Source organism: Callorhinchus milii, unplaced genomic scaffold, assembly GCF_018977255.1.
Source record: "Callorhinchus milii isolate IMCB2004 unplaced genomic scaffold, IMCB_Cmil_1.0 Scaffold32, whole genome shotgun sequence".
NCBI lineage: Eukaryota > Metazoa > Chordata > Chondrichthyes > Chimaeriformes > Callorhinchidae > Callorhinchus > Callorhinchus milii.
This window is the reverse complement of record NW_024704773.1, coordinates 1,632,001-1,654,616: the sequence shown is the minus strand read 5'-3', so window position 1 is coordinate 1,654,616 and position 22,616 is coordinate 1,632,001. Positions and strand designations below refer to the sequence as shown.

At 44.3% G+C, this 22,616-nt stretch overlaps 1 protein-coding gene across 4 annotated transcripts in view; it reads right to left on the bottom strand.

The window, feature by feature from the left end:
- Positions 1-22,616, bottom strand: part of syk (spleen tyrosine kinase) — a 91,430-nt gene that overhangs the window by 21,727 nt on the left and 47,087 nt on the right. For all 4 annotated transcript variants that reach the window (XM_007900029.2, XM_007900027.2, XM_007900030.2 and 1 more), the window contains exons 3-4: positions 13,079-13,239; positions 9,874-10,012 (exon numbers count right to left, since the gene is read on the bottom strand). In XM_007900029.2, the coding sequence (XP_007898220.1) occupies positions 9,874-10,012; positions 13,079-13,239 (300 nt within the window). The remainder of the gene's footprint in view (positions 1-9,873; positions 10,013-13,078; positions 13,240-22,616) is intronic.

The following is a 22,616-nucleotide window of genomic DNA, read 5'->3' as shown; positions in this document are numbered from 1 at the left end:
GGTTCTGGGAAGAGGGCGAAGGGGTGAGGGCAGAGTTACGGGAGATAGGGCGGACACGGTCAAGGGCCCTGCCTACTACAGTGGATGGGAATCCTCGGTAAAGGAAAAGGGAAGATATTTTAGCTGCTCTGGTGCTAAAGGTGGCATCATCAGAGCAGATGCGATGGAGGCAGAGGAACTAGGAAAAGGGAATGGAGTCTTTACAGGAAGTGGGGTGGGAGGAGGTATAGCCCTGGTAACTGTGGGAGTTGGTGGGGTTATAAATGATATCTGTTAATAATCTATGCCTTGAGAAAGAAATGCCATGATCCTCTGGATGGCAGGTTCATTGACTGCCGTCAGTTTGGGCACCTCCATTGTGATAAAATCAGGAGGGGGTGGGGTTGGGGGTGGGGTTCACATGTAAAAGATATCGATTGAGACATTGACAGTGCTGGATTTTCATCGGTGCTAATTATCACATCACATGTAACATTCGCTTTCAGCAACACGGAAGCATTTAACTACAGATCCTGGCTCTTCAACAAATGTAGCTTTCCGAAAATATTAAGAAAGAAACTTACACAGAGGCAGTATGTTAATAAACGATCTGTGATTGTAATCAACGTTTTTCCACAAAGAAAGCTAATTGTAACCGTTTGGTTGACAAATCTTTGCAAAGTACAGTATAAACCACAATAAAGTTATTAGTGGAAGTAAACATCAGACTGATTCACATCAGGTTAGTGTGGGTCTGTGTATTTATGTAAACAGTATATGTGTACTCAGCTTTATAAGAAGTAGGTCAATTGCTATTTCCCCACAGTTAACAACAGTTAACAAGTGACTCATTGAGAGTGCATAGATGACTGAGATCGCATCTGTGAGTGTAAACAAGTATAAACAGAGTAGTCTTGATGATCTCTGTAAATTGACAGGAATTGCAGATAGTTATAATGCATTTGCTTGTGATACACACAGGAGCTTGTTACATGATGATACCAGACAGCAGCCAAGAATTTGCCAAGAACTGATTAATATTAATTATCATATTTTAAAGGACTGACGCAAGTTAGGTTATTTGTGAAAATAGCAATTAGTTACCCAAAAATAGGTAAAATGCTGACGATCAGGGTGGTGCATAAGACAATGGGTTAGCTGGCAGAATATAAATGTTCCCTTTATACAATGAATCAGCCACACAAAGAAATATAGGTTTCAAATATGTTTTTGACTTCTGACAATGGGCTTTTTAAAAAAAGATATTTTGTGCTCTTTAAGACTCTTCAACATTCACAAATAACACCCAAATAATTAATCTTTTTTTTACTAGTATTGAGGTATTTGATAAAAAAATGTTAGGCACAGATTATCAGCTAATTCTGGATATGTATGGAATTTTTAAGGCATATAACTCATACGGCATAATTACAGCCTGATTTGGGCTTTTTATTTTGGGTTAGTACCCCAGGCTTATGAACACCCTGAACACTTTGAAATTCCAGAGTTAGAAGTTATTGTAACCACTGATGACAAATCCAAGCAGAAACTTTATTTTTGGCCACCTGTTTGTCTGACACATACGGACACCCATCAACATTCTTAAGACAACAACAACAAAATTACATTTATAGAGCACCTTTCATGTCAGGAGGACGTCCCAAAGTGCTGGACAGTCAGGGGTCGGGACCAGAGCAATGGGGAGGAGTGGGGTAGGGGTGAGGGAAGGCAGAGAGGTGGGAGGGCGATTGAAGGCACGATCGAAAAGAAAGGTCTTGAGACCAGCCTTGAAGAAGGCAAGGGAGGAGGCGAGATGAAGGGACCATGGGATGGAGTTCCAGAGTGTGGGGGCAGAGAGGCTGAAAGCCTGGCTACCAATGGTAGGGCGAGTCGGGCGGGAGACATGGAGCAGGCCAGAGCCCGCTGAACGGAGGGAGCGGGCAGTTGGTAGGGAGTCAACAGGTCAGATAGGTAGGAGGGGGCAAGGCCATGGATGGCCTTGAAAGTAAGGACAAGTATCTTGAATTCAATCCTCTGGCGGATGGGGAGCCAGTGGAGTCAGGCGAGGATGGGAGTGATGGGGTCACGGAGCCTGGTGTGTGAGAGTACATGAGCTGCAGCGTTTTGGATGATCTACAGCTTTTGAAGGGAAGAGTTGGGAAGGCCGATGAGGAGAGAGTTTCTGTAACCAAGCCTTGATGTGATGAAAGCGTGGGAGAGGGTTTCAGCAGCCTGAGGGGTGAGGCAGTGGCGGAGTCTGGCAATGTTTCGGAGGTGGTGGGAGAAAGGACATGGTGCGGATGTGGGGGAGAAAGGACAGTTCAGGGTCAAACAAGACATCCAAGTTCCTGACTGGCTTTGTGAGGTTGAGTGTGCAGCCATGGAGGCTGATGCTGCCAGTGCCCGAGGTGCGGAGGTGCTAGCGTGAGCCAATCAGGAGGGCCTCGGTCTTGCTGACATTGAGTTGGAGAAAGTTGTCCCTCATACAGGACTTGATGTCGGTCAGGCAGTCGGTCAGGACGCCAGTAGTCCTGGACTTCAGGGTGGAGGCAGAGAGGTAGAGTTGGGTGTCATCCGCATACATGTGGAAATTTACCTCATGTCTGTGGATGATGTCACCAAGGGGGAGCATGTAGAGGGTGAAGAGGAGGGGACCGAGGATAGAGCCCTGAGGGACACCGCACAAGACAGTGCGGGGGCTAGAGGAGAAGTCGTTTGCTGCGACGAAGTGGAGGCGGTGTGAAAGATAGGATGTGAACCAGTCAAGGACAGAACCTTGAAGGTTGAGGTGGGAGGAGAGGTGGTGGAGGAGGACTGAATGTGTCAAAGGCAGCGGAGAGGTCGAGGATGAGGAGGAGGCAGAGAGAGACCTGGTCACACATGGTCAGGATGTCGTTTGTGACCTTGCCCAGAGCAGTTTCCGCTCTGTGGGCAGCACAGAAACCCAATTGGAGGGGTTCATAGTGGGAGTGAAAGGAGAGGAAAGAGCGGAGCTGGAGGCAACGGCTCTCTCAAGCTGGCCAGATGGCCAGTAGCTGGATAGCTGTGATGGGTCAAGGGAAAATTTCTTCAAGGTGGGGGTGACAGTGGCTGTTTTAAGCGAGGTAGGAACAGTGCCAGATGACAGGGAGAGGTTGATGATGTCGGCGAGTAGTGGGGCAAGGAGGTGGAGCTGAGATTTAAGGAGAGGGGTGGGGTTGGGGTCCAGGGAGCAGGTAGTTGGCTTCATGGAGGATATGGTTATAATAATAATAATAATAATCCTTGCATTTGATATAGCGCTTTTCACGTCGGGAGGACATCCCAAAGCGCTTCACAGAACACACTGTAAAGTGAATTGACTGTATATTTGTGGGCGAACGCGGCAGCCAATTGCGCACAGCAATGTCCCACAAACAGTCGTAGATTGAAAATGACCAATTTATTATTGTTTTTGGTTTTGAAGAGATTATTATTTGGTTGTGAAGACAGAGGAGGAGGTGACAGGTTCAAAGGTGTGGAATCAGGGATGGGTAGTTGTTGGAGTGTGGATGGGGGGTAGGGAGGGGGTGAAAGTTGGAAGGGCAGTAGCAGCTGAGAAGATTCCCTTGATTTTGGACTCGAGGAAGTCCAGCATTTTCTCGCAGTAAGAGTCAGAGAAAAGTATCTGCGAGGCATGTTGGGGAGGGCGGAGGAGCCCGTTGATGGTAGACAACAGGAGCCTGGTGTTGCCCTTCACCTCCAGGATTAACCTGGAATAGAAGGACGATTTGGCTGAGCCGAGAGTGGAGCGGTAGGTTTTTATGAGGTCCAGCCAGATGTGCCGGTGGACTGTTAGGCTGGATTTGAGCCAGCTGCGTTCGGCAGCCCGAACCTGGGTCTTAAGCGAGCGGAGGTGGCTGGTGAACCAGGGTGTGGATCAGGAATAGGAGGCAGTTCGGGAGGTGAGGGGGGCAAGGGCGTGGAGTGTGGTGGAGAGGGTGTTGTGGAGAAGAGTAAACGCAGCAACTGGGTTGGTGCGAGAGGTGGGCCAGAGGGGGAGGAGTTCATAGGATTCCAGGGCAGTGGAGAGGGATTGTGGGGAGATGTTCTTCCACTGGCGATAGAAGATGGTGGTAGGCTTGGAGTATCCAAACTAAACTGAGAATTCCTATGTTTAGCACAAATCTTTGTGGAGTAATCTCTCCTAAAAACAAAACATTTCAATCTACGACTGTTTGTGGGACATTGCTGTGCGCAATTGGCTGCCGCGTTCGCCCAGAAATATACAGTCAATTCACTTTACAGTATGTTCTGTGAAGCACTTTGGGACGTCCTTCCGACGTGAAAAGCGCTATATCAAATGCAAGGATTATTATTATTATTATTATTACTGTAGCTCAGTGGTTAGAGCACTCGCCTTGCAAGTGAGAGACCTGGGTTCGATTCCTGGTAGGACGAAACGCTGGGCAAGTTTCCTTAATCCCACACACCACTGTTTACCTAGAGGCAAGTAGGAACCCAGTTGGTTGTCAGATCACTTTTCTGGGAGTAAAAATTCCATCAATAAAAGAAATAATAATTTGGTCACTTCAATCCACAACTGTTTGTGGAACACTGCTGTGCCCAATTGGCTGCCGCGTTTTGCCCTCATAATATACAGTCAATTCACTTCACAGTATATTCTGTGAAGGGCCTTTGAGATGTCTTGAAGATGTGATAAGGCGCTGTATCACAATATCATTTGTAAACAGAAGCACTGCAATCCTGTCATAAAGGCCTGGAACAATTGTACCAAGTCTGACCCCGCTCAATGCTATCCAGCATGTGGTTGATGAACACATCAAATCAAATTGGTGACAATGTCTTACCCCTCTTTTAAGAGGGATGAGCTCAGTGAGTCTACTGTCAACCCTTACATGGATCTTGGAACTGGAATATACATTCTGGATAAAATCCAAGATTTGCCTTGTATTCCCATAGCTTCCAATTTCCTTCAAAGCCACAACCTGTTCCAAACATTTCTTAGGAGAATGAAAGCCAACCTGTTCCTTCCTGATTAACCCACAAGCCTCTAATGTGCATCATACACATGCAGTGTCTAACTGACACACCACTTTAAGAGCCACTGAAATCAGTGGGATCCCTCTCAGTTATCTGTTTCACTCGGGTCACCCTCCTTGTGGATAGAAACCACAAATTAGACTCTGAACACTGACAGGTTGCATGCCTCAGAGTGAATTTTGTTGATCAGAGCTCGGAGGGCAGCTCCAAGGCAAACTGGAGGTTCCTAGCTTGGATCTGTAAGATCTTCACCATTCTCTGTTCTCTCTCAGAGCAGCCTGTGATCAGGCATCACCCCCTCGGGCAGTCCATGTCACAGTCGGCTCTGCACCAGGGACTACACACAGTGTGCTGTCCAGCTTTGCTTTGGCCCTCCAACTACACATCAGCAGTGGTCTCCTGGTCATGCCTGGTGTGAACTTGTCTTTCCGGACGGCGGAGGGGGAGGCAAGGTCAGAAGATAGCTTTGTCACGGATCGCTAGAGAGAATACCTGCTCCATATGATACCTCCTCAGCAAATGTCACAGGTACAACAACAACAAGATTGGATTTATAGAGCGCCTTTCACGTCGGGAGGAGGTCCCAAGGCGCTGGACAGTTGGGTCGGGACCCGAGCAGGGGGGAAAAGGTCAGGGTGAGGGGAGGAAAGGGAGAGAGCGAGGATGGGGTAGAGAGTCAAGAGGGGAGGTGAAGGCACGGTTGAAGAGAAAGGTCTTGAGACCGGCCTTCAAGGAGGAAAGGGAGGAAGCAAGGCAAAGACAGTGGGGGATGGAGTTCCAGAGCCTAGGGGCTGAGAGGCTGAAAGCCCGGCCACCGATGGTAGGATGGTTAGGGCGGGGGATGTGGAGCAGACCAGAGCCAGAGGTATGTCACAATGTCAGCCAATCTCGACCATCCGTCCACCCTCGTCTCGGATGTTCCAGCATGCACCTGCCTCCCCCATTCTCCTCTCCCCAGTATTATTGTGCGTTGTGTATGTTGATAACTTTGTTGTTGGGTTTGGGTGGGTTTGATGTGTGGGGAGGGGGCGGGATATAGAGTCTTGTAGCATATTGGTTAGAGCACTCGCCTCGCAAGCGAGAGGACCCAGATTCGATTCCCAGGTGGGACAGAGCAAAACCTTAGGCAACTTTCCTTACTCCACATGCCTTCGTTTACCTAGCAGTAAGTAGGAACCTGCTGGTAAGTTGATTGATGGATCGCTTTTTTGGGGGGTAATAATCCTTCCAACAAAAAAAATTGTGAAGTTTTTTGAGACTTCTCAAAGATATGATAAGGCGCTATATCAAACGCAAGGATTATTATTATTATCTTAAATGAACTCAGCATTAACACTGTCCACACCTGCTGCCTTATCATTAGCAAGTGCCATAGTGCAGAGTCCACCTCCTCCCAATAAATTGGTTCATTAAAGCCTTCAATCTGCTGCACACCTCCTGCCAGTTCAACCACAATTACAACCTAAACTGAATCAATAAACTAAATGATATGTATAAATTGGATATATCAATGACATGTTCACATTTTTAAGATCAATGTGGTTGACACCAGATCTTTATGAAAATAGGGAACTTTCATTAAGAGTCATACTTGTGCAGCCATCATTTTTTTTAATACAATTAAATGAGTAGAGGAAGATGGCCTTCCTAAAATAAGATCCCTTATTAAATCCAATTGGAGAAGTTTGCAATGCCAGTCAAGTGTGACCAACAGGCATGGCATTATGGGGAGACAGAATTGGAGCTGTCTGTCAAATGGGAATGAAGCAGAACCGTCTGCAACACAAACAACTAAAATTCAGCTGCTGGACAGCAGTCCATCAGTCATGTCTCTTCAATCTTACCAGCACGGCACTGAATTACATTCTGCCACTTTCTTTTATTAGGTTAGCTACATTGACTGTTAATGTTGTGGCTCAAGCCAAACTCACATATAAATTATTATTTGTGTATTAGAAACAAAATGACAAGTTGGAACCTCTCATTTGTCAAGGGTACTTTAATCTGTTTGACCAATGAGTATTTTTCTTTATTTACTATTTCAGCTACCACTGCCTATTGATAGGTTGCCAGCACATTCAAGGAACTGAATTCAGTTGAGTGTTAATGTTTCCAAGGGCTACGAGATTTTTCTTTTTACAGCGGTTGTCAAGAAACCAATGTCTTCTATCCTTTTTTTGCTCTGAAGTGTACAGGTTTCCTGACTTTGCAGCGCCTTGGTGACGTGAAAGGTGCTGTATAAATGTAATTTGTTTTTGTTGTTTAATTTGCAGTATTTCACATGAATCTTTATTTAGGAATCCTTTTCGAATTCCCATTGATGCATGGGAAATTTACTCCGGATGCATATTATAGCAGAGCAGAGTTCCTGCAGGTCAGTGAGACATACATCCAGTTACAAGAACAAATTCTGATTTATATAACTCAGGTTCCTTATTAAGGGATCCCATTAAGAAATCCTGTAAAATAAACTTCAAAAGATATGCTGCAGAATTTTACTGAATGAAACATAAAACAATATACAGGCATGCCAATAAGGCTGTGCAATACATGAAAAAAACAAAAACTTTTTTGTGTTGCCTGCACACAGTTCCCATGTCTCAAGAGAGGCATAAAACATTTTCTGATTCCAATTTATCCAAACTGAATTATTTCTCCAAGGGATTTATCATTTGTTGCTTACTACTTGGTGGTGAATTATTTGTGGTGCAATTATTTTGCCTCCTCCCCTAAAGGAGCTAAATCTTGCTGGGGAATAGTTTCATGGGACCAGCCAGTTGCGTACCCAAGTGGCCATTTTTTATGTGCAAGGCTACACAGTGTCAATAAGCTATTTATGGGTCAGACTGACTAATTCTCATCCAACATTCAAACAGTTGCATCCTACCAGCAGAACTAGATACCATTCAGGCAAAGGAATCCTGGCTAATTATTCCCTCCCGCGCCCAGGGATGCCAAAGCTAATTGTAACCCATATACTGACACCCAGTTGAGAATCAGCTAATTCAGCACACAGCGACTGGATCTGGAATCTTTTTGGTCTATGTGACTGAGTCATATTGGCCAGTGCATTGTTTTCTATTTTTAAAAGTTTTTATTTTGTAAGTTTGTATTAGCATATAATTACCATACATCAGCTTGGGTCTAGAGAGTAAGTGACATGCCTTAGATCAATGACACTGAAATTAGTCACTGGGAGCTGTAGAAAAATGGCCTGAATATTATAAAAATTTTACCTATTTCCACAGGGCAAGATATCAGGCTTCCAATCAGCTCCCCCTCTCTGGTAGCACAGCAACAACAATTTTATGTTAATATAGCATCTTCTCCCTGGTCTCCTCCAAGTATAAATCAACTTGGGCAGATGTCTCAAGGTGCCTGACAGAGCCAACTAAGAGCCCAACCTGGGGTGGGGGAGGGGGGGAAGAGCAGTCAAAAGGAAAGGTTTTAAGAAGAGCTACAAAGGTGTGGAGGGGGAGATGCAGTAATGCCAGAGTTTTATGGAGTGCAGACAGAATGTTTGAAAGCTCACCCACTGACAGTAGGGCAGCTTGGACAGGGGACATGAAACAGGCTCTATAAGCAGAGGGATTGGTTGGGGTGGTAGGGTTGCTGGAGGTCAGAACATTATAAGTGAGGCAGTTTGGGGTGACTTTTGGCCAATTTCAAAGTGATTGGGGCTAATGAGCCCACCTGACCCCTACTGACTCTACCACTCTTCTGGCCAATGAAAGAGGCAGCAGGACAGCTTGGAATGACCTTTCTCCCACCCCCCCCACACACACACACTCCCTCTCAAACTAACTGTCTGTGCCACTGACAGGCACATTAACCCAGAATCATGTTTTAAAGATGACAGATATTATGAAAATGATTTCACCTCCTAAAATGATTGAATGTGGAGAGTCTTAAGTTTGCACTGAGTTGATTGGGATTTGCAAATGCTAAACCACAGTTATAATATTACTGGTCTTAAAGGTCAACTAAAATGTGGTATGAAGGGTTAATTAACAAATTATTCCAATGCCAATAATTCAATTACTTGAGTGCAATGAGCTGATCAAGCACTTCATTGATTTCTGGTGTTACTGTGGACAACCCAATTTATCCAATCAATATTGTGACTTTCCCAGAGTGAACAAGATCTTGGCAGTCAACAGATACGGTACTCTGCTGAAAATGCCAAAGTACTGTCAGAGCCTAGAAAATCACAGTGGCAGCAGAGATTGAGAAGAGTTATAATTGTGTTACATTGCTTTAATTTTAGGGTTGATGGCTTCATTAACTTGGGCCTTCTTTGCGTCCACCATGCCATAATCCTGAAGGTTAAACTTTCAGTTTCTTTGACACATAAATTCTGGAACTCACTTATTTTACCTTTCCACCTCACTTCACCCTTTAAATCCTGTCTTAAAACTTACTTCTTCAACAATACCTATGTTCACTTCCCTCGTCCCTTGCTCGGCATCGGACGTCGTGATAAGTAAATGCTCAGGAATAGCAAACAAGCAGTAATAATACTTTAAGGTATAGAGGGGAAAATGTGGAAAGTGGGATTATGTTTTTCTATTTCCCCCATACAGTACAAGTAAACAGTCTGGAGGAACCTGTGGAATAGATTGGAACAGTTATGGTATTTCAAATAGTTTCTGGAATCATTAAATACTGGAAAGCAGGACTGCCCCTGTATCGAACGTGAACGAGAGTGTTGTACTTCAAACTAGAACTAAAACATGTATTAATGCATGAGAATAATGACAGCCATTAGCCAGTTCAACCAGAAGGGTTTTCCCTAGCGGACATATTGATAAAATATCAACATTGCAATTGAACATCCAAATACAGTAATTTTCCGTTAATGAATTATTCTACCTGCCAAAGGGTGTCAAACTTTTTCCCATCCTGAATGGAAAGCTTGCCTGTTTTGTCCCTGTCAATCCGGTAATGGTATGGTTTACCCTCATGGAGCAAGCAAAGGGCGTACGAACCATTGCTATCACGATCTCTTATTCTAGAAAGAAGAAACATTGCAATGATAATTTGGTCAATGGTGTGGTACCTGTCACCCATTTTTTCAGTCATCTCCATAAGGTAATGGCAACATCAGACAAATGTAGATCAATATCCATCTAGCTACACATTCAACTTCCTAAGATTTAACATCTATCCCTTCATGTAATATCAATGAATAATTTTCCTTTCCAGAAATGAGACTTGTTCCCTTTTGAGACTCTTTACTGTTGAAACATATTTTTTGGGGGTCCCCTAGAAACAATCCATTAATGCTATTGCAGTTCAATTTCTGATGAGATGACCCTTTTAACTCCCAATATAACCGGGCACATAATTTAAAAAACAATACTTGAAAACTGAAATAATAACATAAATGCTAGAACTTCACAGCAGGCCATTGATTACCTGAGAGAGATAATTGGGTTAAAGTCTTTCCAGTGGCCCTTCATTGTTGTTTGGCAAAATTCTGTAAGTCCTGTCAAAACCATTTTTGTGGTTTCGGGTGAAATTTCTGGAGGAGGGGGATTTGGATCAATCAGGGCTGACACTTAGCAAACAGGGACGGTGTGGAAGGGAAACCTAGACATGACTGAAAGTCAGCAGGTGGACAAGTAAATGCATGGTCAACCATTAACATTAAATGTCAAAAACAAACTGTCCATTGCTTGCAAAAGCTGTGCCACCAATGTAGACCAAATTATTAAGTTAGAGAGGGTGCAGGAATATGACAACAATGACTTAGTATCACGAATCGGATCAAATTCATTCACACTCCAATTATCCATGAGTCTAGTTATCAGTCCAATTTACCACTTCAACGCAAATCCAAAAAAGATAAAAGAACTTCTGAATTTTATAATGCCTTTTACATTGAAAAGTTTCCAAGCTCTTCAAATAAATATTGTCAAATGCACTGACTATTTTTGTAGGCAAATGTGACAGCTGTTTTATGCGTAAGCAAGATCCACAAATCTCGCCTCTTCCCTCCTCCTCCATTGCGTTGTCAGTCTGGTTTGTGAGCTCAAGTCTTTGACGTGGCGCTTGAAACCACAAATATCTGGACGAGAGGCAAGAATACCACCAATTGAACCCATGCAGCAATACCTCAGTAGAGGGGAAAAGGAATAAAGCTACTGGCTAGTCTTAGTTTATAGGACTATTTTGTCTTGAAATTTAAGATCTCACAGACGTGTTCAAAATTCTTAATTTCAGAATTAATTTGGAAGCCGATTCTGTTTACGAACTGTTTATCCTCCTTGGTGGGGAGTTAAGCGATATCTCCTTGGATCTGAACTGGCTTCAAGGTGACATGTTTGGTAATGAAATGTCGAAATTGAGCCCACCCTCTTTGGTGGTCTCGATATTTCAGTTCCTGAGCTAGACGAGTCCACAGTATTCCAGGGCCCTGCTGATGACAGCAGTTTTGTTTGGATACTCTATTTCTAAAGCATTGTGATGGGTTAATGTACGTGTCAGACACAACAGCTGACCAAAAAAAACCACTTAAGAGCTGTGGAAATAAGCTGAATTAAAAAAATTCTAAGAAAACCTTGTGATCTTCAATTTCAAGAGAAATAAGGTTTAATAATTTGAGCTATATGAGCAGGGAAAAATTTGTGGCCTGAAATCCCCACAGAATTTGAGGAATAAGGAACTTTATGGGTAGCATGGACCTTTTACCTCTTGCTCAAGTCACTATAAATAGTGTGAGGAGGCAGGCGGGGGACAGAACAATATCAACCTCTGTTTTTACCAGATTTAACCAATTTAACTGTTACTCAATCATCACCAACAGTTTGCAATGCCACAAAGCTGCCTTCAGTTGAAGTGGTTCAGCAATGTAATTGCAGTTTAAAAATGGTGCACTATGACCATTGCATCATGCCACCAGTTGTCTGCCACTAAACGACAGGTCAATGCACGAAGTTCAGGTGTTGATTTTGTTACGCTGTGAAACCACTAGCCTCCAAGATAGGCTTTGTCAGAAATTTTAGAACCACTAAAGTTCCTTTTTTTGAAAGAGCTGGTTGAGCCAATTGTCATTTTACCTCCAGTGCTAAGACTTCAAGCCCTTGTGTTGACTAACCAGCAGCTGCTTCCTTCATTTTATGTCCAGCAGTAAAATGTTTTACATTGGACACTGAATGTCGAAATTGATGTGATATTATTACCAATGAGAGTATCACATTGCAATTTTGACGCCCCATCAATGCAGAACTGGTGGACTTTCAGATACACCAAAGCAGCAGAATGACAAGGTACAGGTTCAGGGTTACAAAGAACAATTTCTGGGCGGACACAAATAAATATTTCTTTACCCGCTGGCTTACGCCCTCCCTCCTGTCTTTGAAGGTGGGAAGGGAGGGGGCAAGGCGGAGGGTTTGAAGTAGAGACAGCAAGGAGCATCAACAACTTCTAGCCACAGAGTCAGCCAGTGGTCCGAAGAAGCACCCGTCCTGCAGGGGATCTTGTCAGAGAGTGAGGAGAAGGGGGTCAGGAAAGCAATCTCAGAGCCATATAAAAATGGTGCATTTTGATGCTAAGTGGAGTCGAGCTGAGGATAAGGTTGTGAACCCGTGTTGCTACCATTGGTGCTGTCTACATTTAGTTGTGCTGTTGGTTGTTAAAGAATTGTTGGGTTTTGGTTTAAGACATCTCACACGATAATAATTACTTACCATCGCCACACCCACTATTATATCAAGTGACAAACCAAAGGTATATTTAAAAAAAAGCTAATTTATACAGACAAAATTCTAATAACTTTTGTAGCACTCTGCCCTTTGTGTTCAATGGATCCTGGGAAAATGATCAGACTTGCTGCATTTTTGAACTGGTCTGTTGGGACACTCAGCACATTACCACCACTTTAATATAACCCTGGCTTGGCAGAAATTGAAGTTTATTGCTGGATCGTTCAATCTCTTATTAACTGTCAAATTGAAACGTATTTTGAACGGATTGAAATTTGTTTGCAAGTTAGGACAGAGACCCAGGAGATTAGGTTGACAATGGTGTAATACTCCTCCATACGTTCTTTGGGAAAAATGAACATTTCACTCACAGAAATTTTCCATTAGTCCTGGGGCCTCTGAGCATGCAGGCTTCACTATCTTCACGAGATTTCTTCCCGTGGAACCAGGGCATTCGCTCGTGGGCTGTTGTTGCAATCAATTTCTCCAGCTGTGGCTTCTGGCTTATGATAGCCTGTTCGAGAGCTTGCCCCTACATACAGAGGAAAGAGAAATCAGGAGACCATTTTTATTATATGCTGAACCAGTCCAGCACTTGAATCCATTCTGGCAACAAGAGGAACAGAATAAATTAGTTTGCTTCAGTCATACCTTATATAAAAATTTGGGTCACCCACTCCACGACTGTTTGTGGGCCACTACTGTGAGCAATTGGCTGCTGTGTTTCACCCACAAAGTATACAGTGAATTCATTTTACAATATATTCTGTGAAGCGTTTTGAGACGTCTCAATGACATGATAAGGCGCTATATTAAATGCAATGATTATTATTTTTATTACTTGGCATAGGAAAACATGGAACAAGACCTGACAGTTCAACCCATCAAAAACCACTCCTTCCACAGAGCATGCCCTGCCTGCAACTTCATGGCAGTTTTACTTTGCCCCCTTTGTCTACTCTGGAAACATTCTGATCTCCAAGATATCTCCTAATCTCTAAAATCAATCAAATAAAACTTCCTGAATATTCAGCCATCCTAATAATTTTATTCGTCAGGGGCCTCTTACTTGCAAGGCGAGTGCTCCGATCAATATGTTACAGGAATCCACAATATCCATGAAGCAGCCAGGGTAAGTGAATGATCAATTTTATCTGAGGGATTGTTGGCCAAGACACCTGAAGAAACTCCTTTCTCTTTTTGAATAGTGATGGGTTTTCATATGTGTCAGACATACTTGGCTGACCAAAAATAAATCCTGTCATATCAGTACTGTTATCAACTGCAGCTTTACACAATGCCAAAAAGTGTAGCTGTGAATCAGTTGTTCACAGAACAATCAGAAAATATGATTAGAAAATCAATCGTGCTTTGCGGTGAAAGCTCCTGCACTATTATTAAGCATTTGAAGCTGGATGTTGTAACTTTACCTGAATGGTTTTATGAGTGGTATTGCTGCTGTTGATTCAATGAACAAGACACACTGCTATGTTATAACAAGGGTTCTGACAACTTGATGTCAGCTTTGCTTGGTGTTTTAGTAATTAGCTTTGTTGAATGGTGTAATATGATTCAGGGTTTGGGAAAGATAGTGATTACTTTGCATGTGGTATCAAGAATATTGAATTACATAGAATTCCACAGAACATGACAGCACGGAAACAGACATTTTGCCCAACTAGTCCATGCATTTGTTTACACTCCACATGAGTCTCCAACCCTTTTAATCCCCTCTCCCTTAATCTTTCTTCTTCATTTATGCAAAAGTCATTGCTGTGATCATTGGTCATCTGCATATCTCCTATTTTGACCAACAATCCCCCCCAAAAATTGGTCATTCACTTCAAGTCTGTTGTGGGACAATGCTGTGGGCAACTTGGCTGCTGTGTTCGCCCACAAAACACACGCAGTCACATCACTTTACAGTAAAATGCTTTGGGAAGTCCTCCCGATGTGAAAGGCGCTATACAAAATGTAAGGATTATTAACATTTGATTTTTGCTTCTCTCAAGGCCCAAATGCACCTTCCCCTTCCCTGTCTTGAAATGAAGATTTGTTGAATCATCTTCTACATTTCTGCCTGGCCTTTACTGCAGAAATCGCCCATAAAATATACAGTCAATTCACTTTACAGTATATTCTGTGAAGCGCTTTGAGATGTCTTGAACACCTGTATATGTTTTTTTTATATGCTGTATATCAAATGTAAGGATTATTATTATTTGACTGCATAAATCAGACTTAAAATACAAAAAATTGAAAATTATGATGGTGCTAATTAACATAACATTATGAAACAAAGTGACCTGATGAAAATTAACACATTGACTGGTGCCTGTGTGCTTGCATTTCCCCCCCATTTGTCTTGAATTCCCTCCCAGCCCCCAGTAGTGTTCTCAAGCAGATACTCATTCAGCTCTTTCTAAATGAGCAAATCTAAGCAAAATGCATCAATATATTTAAGAGCAGTCATGGTGCACACATGAGGGAGAAGGGAGCAGACAGGTGTAGAAGAGGGAATATCAGGGGTAGAGGTTTTTGTGGAGTATTGATACTGGCACGGACGAGTTGGGAAAAATAGCCTGTTTCCATGCATATTACACTCTATGTAATCAGCACTGGGCAAATGTTGCCACCATTGCATTGCAAGCTGTACACAAGTTAAACTACCTGGGCTAGTAGATAAGCTAGCTGAATGTCTTGGTGCAGATCTTTGACATTAAGGCAGCTGTCAGGTGCAGAATGTTCCTGGGTCCTTTTTTGCATAGACTGTTAATCTGAATCTTTTGTTCACCTGCTAGCTTTACCAGATTTGTTCTCCCTTCAAGCAATAAAACTGATGAGAATGACTGAATTCAAGATGTATAGCAAAGAGTTTGCAGTTGCAGCACAGTCATAAAGCTCGATCAGTAGAAATAGAGGAATAATTTATGAATAGCGTAGGTGTAAGTTACTGGTGGAAAGAAAAATTACCAAGCTCATAGATCATTCCATTAGTAATACTCAATTGGATCCAGAAACCGAATGTTGAATTTATTTTTTGATTATTCCTAATGGAAATTATTTTGTGTGTGAAGTGTTCATTGATACTCTGTTATGTCAGGGTAGCTTTCTCTTACCTAGCTCCTTCACTTACTGGGTGCTAACTTGAAAAACATCCTAACAGGAATAACAACAACTACATTTTTTTGGCACTTTTCATGCCAGGAGGACGCCCCAAGGCGCTGCACAGTCAGGGATTTAGACCCGAGCAGTGGGTTGGAATCGGGGGGTGGAGGGCAGGGAGGGTAGGGGTCGGAGGGTGTCCAAAGGCGCGGTCAAAGAGGAGGATCTTGAGACGTGCCTTGAAGGAGGCAAGGGAGTAAGGAGAAGGGACGGCAGGATGGAGTTCCAAAGGGTGGGGGCAGAGAGGCTGAAGGCCCAACTGCCGATAGATGGAAGGGCTGGGCATGGGACGTGGAGCAGGCCAGAGCCTGCCGAGCAGAGGGAGTGGACTGTTAAGTTTCAGTCAGGTGGGTTCAGCGCCATACACCTGTGCCTTGAGGGAGCTGAGGTGGCTGGTATAGTCATTGCGGGAGGAAGCCCAGAGGGAGAGGAGTTCAGATGACTCCAAGGCAGTGAAGAGGGGGGATAGGAAGATTTTTTTCCAGGAGTAGTAGGAGATGGAGGTGGGTTGGGTGGTGGTGGGAAAGGGATTGAGTAGTTAAGAGAGATGAAGTAATGGTCCGAGGTGGCTTTGTTGGTGATGGTAATGTCTGAGTCGGTGATGGTGGTGTCCGAGATGCTGAGGCCCAGCGTAATCACCAGATCAAGCGTGTGGCCATGGACGTGGGTAGCAGAGTGGATGTGGAGGGCAAGGTTGTGAGAAGAGAGGAGGTAAAAGGGAGGAGGTCAGCAAGATAGAGCAAGAGGGGTGAAGTGCAGGTTGAAGTTGCCTAGGATGAGAAGGCATTCAGAAAAGAAGCAAAGGGAAGCTAGAAGGATAGAGATGTCAGAGGCAGGGAGGATTTGGGTGGAATGAAAAACAATGAAAATTTCAGGGAAAGATAGGAGGGATGGTAGAGGGTAAGGTGCTTGAAGGAGGGGAAGGAACCAGAGGAGTAGGGGGATAAGGTAAGTGAGGACCTGGAGATGAGCCACACCGCCATCAGTTAGGTTGAGGGGGTATAGTGGAAGCCAGCCAGGTGGTGTGTTCTCAGTCAGGGGGAAGGTGTTGCCTGGGGTGATCCAGGTTCTGTGAGGGCGAGGGTGTCAATCTTTCCATCAACAAGAGCTTGGTTGAAGAGAACTGATATTTTCTAGGGTGATACAGAGGGGACAGTTGATCAAATGGGATACGAGGTGAGGAGGATGGAAGAAGAGAAGGACAGAGCGGGAGAGGACAGGGATGGGGGCATTTTGGGAGAGAGCAGCTTGGGTCGGGGGCGGCAGATAAAATGCGCACACTGAGACTGGAGGCAAAGCCAATAGCGAAGCATAATAAACCCGTAGGCATGGAGACAGTGGGTGCTAGAGGAGACAGAGCAAAGAGGAGAGACAGGGCAGGGCACTCATTGTGTTATTTACCAGGTTATCCAACCAGGAAAATAACACAGAGAATTTTACAGGGAGAAGAGAAAGGAAGGGAAGGAGATAATATTAAAGACTGTACTAGACCTGATTCCATTAATACAAAAACTGTTTTGTGGAAATGACATTACACAGGGAGTTTTGGTCACTGGTTCAGGCGGGAGATTTTGAAATGGCGTCTCCACGCCTGGACTATTTAACAATCACAGGACTATCTCCCTCCAAAAGTATATTATTATGCGCAGGTTACACAATAAGGGCCAGAAATCTATACATATCCCATGGATGGACTGACCAGTAAGAGAATCAGATGGTCACTTGGTTGAGTTGGTATCACTCTCACCTTTGAGTCAGTGGCTGTGGGTTCAATCCCTACATAATAAATAATATAATAATAATCCTTGCATTTGATATAGCGCTTTTCATGTCGGGAGAACGTCCCAAAGCGCTTCACAGAACACACTGTAAAGTGAATTGACTGTATACTTGTGGGCGAACGCGGCAGCCAATTGCGCACAGCAATGTCCCACAAACAGTCGTGGATTGAAAATGACCAATTTATCATTGTTTTTGATTTTGGAGGGATTATTATTATTATTAGGTGTGTGGAGTAAGGAAACTTGCCCAAGGTTTCGCCCTGCCTGGAATTGAACCCAGGTGTCTCGCTTACAAAGCGAGTGCTCTTACCACTGAGCTACAGGACTCCACATCATTTTCATGCCCCCAATTCAGAGTTAAATCTGTTTTTGGAATGTGGGGGTCAGTCGAGTGTTTAACTTATGCGGAAAACCTATCACCATGCTTAAGAGTATCCAAACCAACCTAAGAATTTCATGCATCCCACCAACACATGGAAATTCCTGAGATATCTATTGGAATGGAATGCACGCTCTCCCTGGATGGAAGCATCCTGTTTACCATAATACTGGAAAGTATTAGGTGCAAGTTGGTAAGTGCCATGGCTTGGGCGCCCCAAACTGTACCCTGGGGTACTGCTAGAGTCTAACCAGCTAAACCGCATAAATAATAATAATAATAATAATAATAATCCTTGCATTTGATTGTTCACTGGAGTATTCAGCAATTTTCGACCTTCTTTTGAAACTTATGTGCTGCAATGCATCTGACCAATCCACTGATAAATTCGTCTGTCCTTAATTTTGGTCTGAGTATTTATATGTGTAAAAATGAAAATAGTCATGAATATCGGAAAGGTCTGGATTCGAGTTCCTACCCAAGTTCCTCTGATGCCAAGGTAATGGTATTTGCCTTTCTTACATTTCTTTTCAAAATTACAGTTTTTAAATGAGCTAGGTTACACCATGAGAGATCTGCCATGACAAAACCTAATAATAATAATCCTTACATTTGATACAGCGCCTTATCACGTCTTCTAGACGTCTCAAAATGCTTCACAGAATATACTGTAAAGTGAATTGACTATATTTTGTGGGCAAAATGCAGCAGCCAATTGCGCACAGACATGTCCCACATCAGTCATGGATTGAAGTGACCAATTTATTATTATTATTGTTTTTGAAGAAATTATTACCCCTGGAAAAGCGATCCACCAATCGACTAACAACTGGGTTCCTACTTACTGCTAGGTGAACAGAGGCGTGTGGAATAAGGAAACTTGGCCAACATTTCGCCCTGCTGGGAATCGAACCCAGGTCTCTCACTTGCGAGGCAAGTGCTCTAATCACTCAGTTACAGGACTCCACGATTGCCATTGATAACACTGCTTGGCAAGCTTTCCAGCTACTTGAACAGCTGGGACCTAATCATCAGGGATTTGGCTTACGGTGTTAATGGGAGCTGAGTGGGAAGAGTCCCTATTCCCAGTGACTGATCTGCCCTTCCAGGTCCTTCCGATGAGCCAGTCTGCATGGAGCAGTGACCTGGAGTACTGCGGACCTGCTTGGCTTGTGAATTGGACTACCGAGACTGTCATAGAGGGTGGGCCTGATTCCGATATTCCATTGCCATTTAAGCTCCTGCTGAGTGTTCCCATTGATTTTTGTTTTTATTTCAGATTTCCAGCATCTGCAGTATTCTGCCTTTTGTGATAGCTGCTTAATGATGTCAGTCTGACACACCACAAACAGATTGACTCTGATAAGTAGGGCCATGTCAGTAAGCAGGCTTAAGTTAAATTGCTGGTGGAGATAATTGAGGCGTCCAGTCCCACCTGAAACCTGAAGTCTTGCAGGAGCATTCTTCCTGACCCAGACAGCTGCGCTTAGCTTTTGGGCAGCACCTGCTATTGACATTCTGCCTGTTTTCCGGCACTAATAGATATACACTGTAATATGCTTCACTTACACCTACAACTTATTTTATATTGAGATCCTAGATAAAGGGCCAAGATATGATGCATAAATCACCATTAACAATAAATGGCTTTAGATAATAAAGCAAGGCGTGGCTGAGGAGGGAAAGATGCCAACAACAATAAAACCTTGCACTTATATAGCGCCCTCCACGCAGGGTAGGGTCTCAGAGTGCTTAACTGTGGCAGAGCCTGACTCCAAGCTGAGGGGGAGGGGAGGTGGCCGTAAGAGGAGGGTCTTCAGGTGGGACATGAAAGAGGGGAGAGGGGGTTGCAAGGTGGAGGGATTGAGGCAGAGTGGCTCTAAGCACAACTTTCGATGGAGGGGTGAAGGGTGCGAGGGACAAGCAGGAGATACTGGGTGGTGGATTGGGGAGTGAGGAGGTCGGAGAGATAGGGAGGTGCCAGGGAGTGAATGGATTTGAACATGAGCGTGAGGATCTTGAAGTCGATCTGTTCAGTGATGGGGAACCAGTGGAGCCTGGCTAGAACTGGTGAGATGTGGGTACAGAGTTTGGTTCTGGTAAGTATGTTGACAGCAGGGTTCTGAATGAGCTGGATCTTGTGAATGGTGGAGTTGGGGAGACCGGCGATAAGTGCATTGGAGTAACCCAAGCGGGAGTTGACAAACGCATTTACGAGGGTTTCGGCTGCATTTGGAGTAATGTACGGCTGGAGGCAGGCAATGTGGCAGAGGTGGAAGAAAGTGCTCCTGGTCAGGAGCCGGCTGTGGGGGAGGAAGGACAGTTGGGGGTCTAACCGGATGCCTAGGTTGCGCACTGATTTGGTGAGTCTGAGGGAGAGCCCAGGGAGGTTGAGGAGTTTAGATCCACAGGAGTGAAGACATTGATGGGAGCCAAGGAGCATGGCTTCCGTCTTGTCTATATTCAGCTGCAGGAAGTTTACATTCGTCCAGGCCTTGATATCTGCCAGACAAGCTGATCGAATATCGGCTGATCTGGATTTGGTTCTGGAGGAGGCAACAGTAGATTTGTGTGTGGAAGTTTACCCTGTGTCTGCCGATGACATCGCCCGGAGGGAGCATACAGATATGGAAAAGTAGAGGGCCAAGGATGGAGCCCTGGGGTACCCCGCAGGTGACCGAGTGGGAGGAGAAAGCATTTGCTGAGCTGAAATGGAGGCAGGTGGATAAGTAGGACTCCAACCATGGAGGTAGATGAGGGAGGAGAGCCAATGGAGGAGAATGGCGTGGTGGAATGTGTCGAACGCGTCAGAGAGATCCAGGAGGAAGAGGAGGCAGAGGGAGCCCTGGTCACAGACTCGTTCGTGATTTTGATAAGCGCTGTCTCCGTGCTGGGGGCAGGGCAAAAACCAGACTGCAGGGCCTCGAGGAGGGAGTGGAGGGAGAGATGTGACCAATGTTGACCTGCAACAATGCGTTTCAGGACTTTGGCAAGGAAGGGTAGAGGTTGGAGATGGGATGTTAGTGTGTGAGATTAGAGGGATCGAGGGTGCGTTTTTTGCGGAGGGGTGTGATGACAGCGGTTTTCAGGGGGAGTGGAACAGACCCTGAGGAGAGAGAGTGGTTGACCATGTCGGCCAGCAGGGTGGAGAGAAGGGAGAGTTGAGTGACTAGCGGATGGGTGGGGAGGATCTCAAGATAGCAAGTGGTGAACTTCATCCAGGTGATTGTGATTAAGATTGATGAGGGAGAAATGGGGGCAAAGGTGTGTAAGGAGGGGGTAGTGGCAGGAGCGGTGGCGGAGGGAGAAGGCGGTGTTATGGTCTGGGTGGGTTGGAAGGGGACATGGGGATAGGAAGACAATGCAACCAATGCCATGCAGTATTGCTACCCTGGAAAAGAATGGCTTAGAGTTGGAAACAATGTAGTGAGAGGAGGATGAGTGTACAGAATGATATATTTGGAGTTTGGGAGGAGCATGAAGTGAAAGTTCAGGAGAGCAATGAACAAAATAGATAGAAAGATAAATAAAGGTGTGAGTGCGTGCGGGTGAGGTTAGAATTCAAAGAGGGGCAAAGGATCACCTGTCTGAGAACAATATACCAAAGGCACAAATTGATGTGCAGAGTGCAGTATTGTTAAAAGTAGGACCTGGTCATTTTTCTTTACCTGCTCTCTATCATGGAGTTTAAGCAAGATGCCATAGATGTAACATCATTAATGTTGGGGTAAGATTATTCCTTTCTCTGTGGCTGGATATAGATAACAGAAAATAACTATTCTGTGCCATGGTGACAACCTCAATTCTCATTGCAAATAAATCCATAAACTTTCATCAAAAAGTGTGGATAATGACAGGTTTAAAAATCTGCACATAGAGAATATGCCACAGTAAAATTCTTCAGCAGGAACGTCAACCAGGTAAGTTCAGCAAAATACCTACAGCTCTCATGTGAATGTCTTTATGTAGTTTTCACCATTAACCATAACCGCCTCTATGTATCATTAATAATAATTACAGTGTTCTCATTTGAGAATATGCATGCACTGAATATTTACACAATGTTTTCGTTCAACCTCTTCTCCCCCTCTCCCTTTCCACATTGCGAGAATGTTTCAAAGTGCTTCACAGATTCAGTTAGGAGCATGAACTAGAGGTGGGAGGGAATGATGAGGGTGAGGGTGGGGGGAAGCAATGGCCAAAAGTGCTGTCGGCAAGAAAGTTGGGCTTTAAAGGTGGGGAAGGAGGGAATGGATGATGTAGAGGGAGAGAATGAATGAGGTGGAGGGAGGGGACAAAGTGGAGGGTCCCCAGAACGGAGTTGAGAGAGTGGGGCAGAATAACTGAACGTTTATCCACTGATTGTGGCACAGGTTGGAAGGGGGACATGGAGGAAACTGGTGTTCACTGAGCAGAGGAAGCAACGAGAAAAATTTTAAAAAAAAACATTCACTCTGTCCCTGGAATAACAGCTACAATATTCTATTCTTTGCAATACGTGGGATGGAATTTTGTTTTTAAATGTTGTTTACATTTTGTGGCGGTAAGTGTTACAACTGAGGACAGAAAAGACTGTGGGAAAAC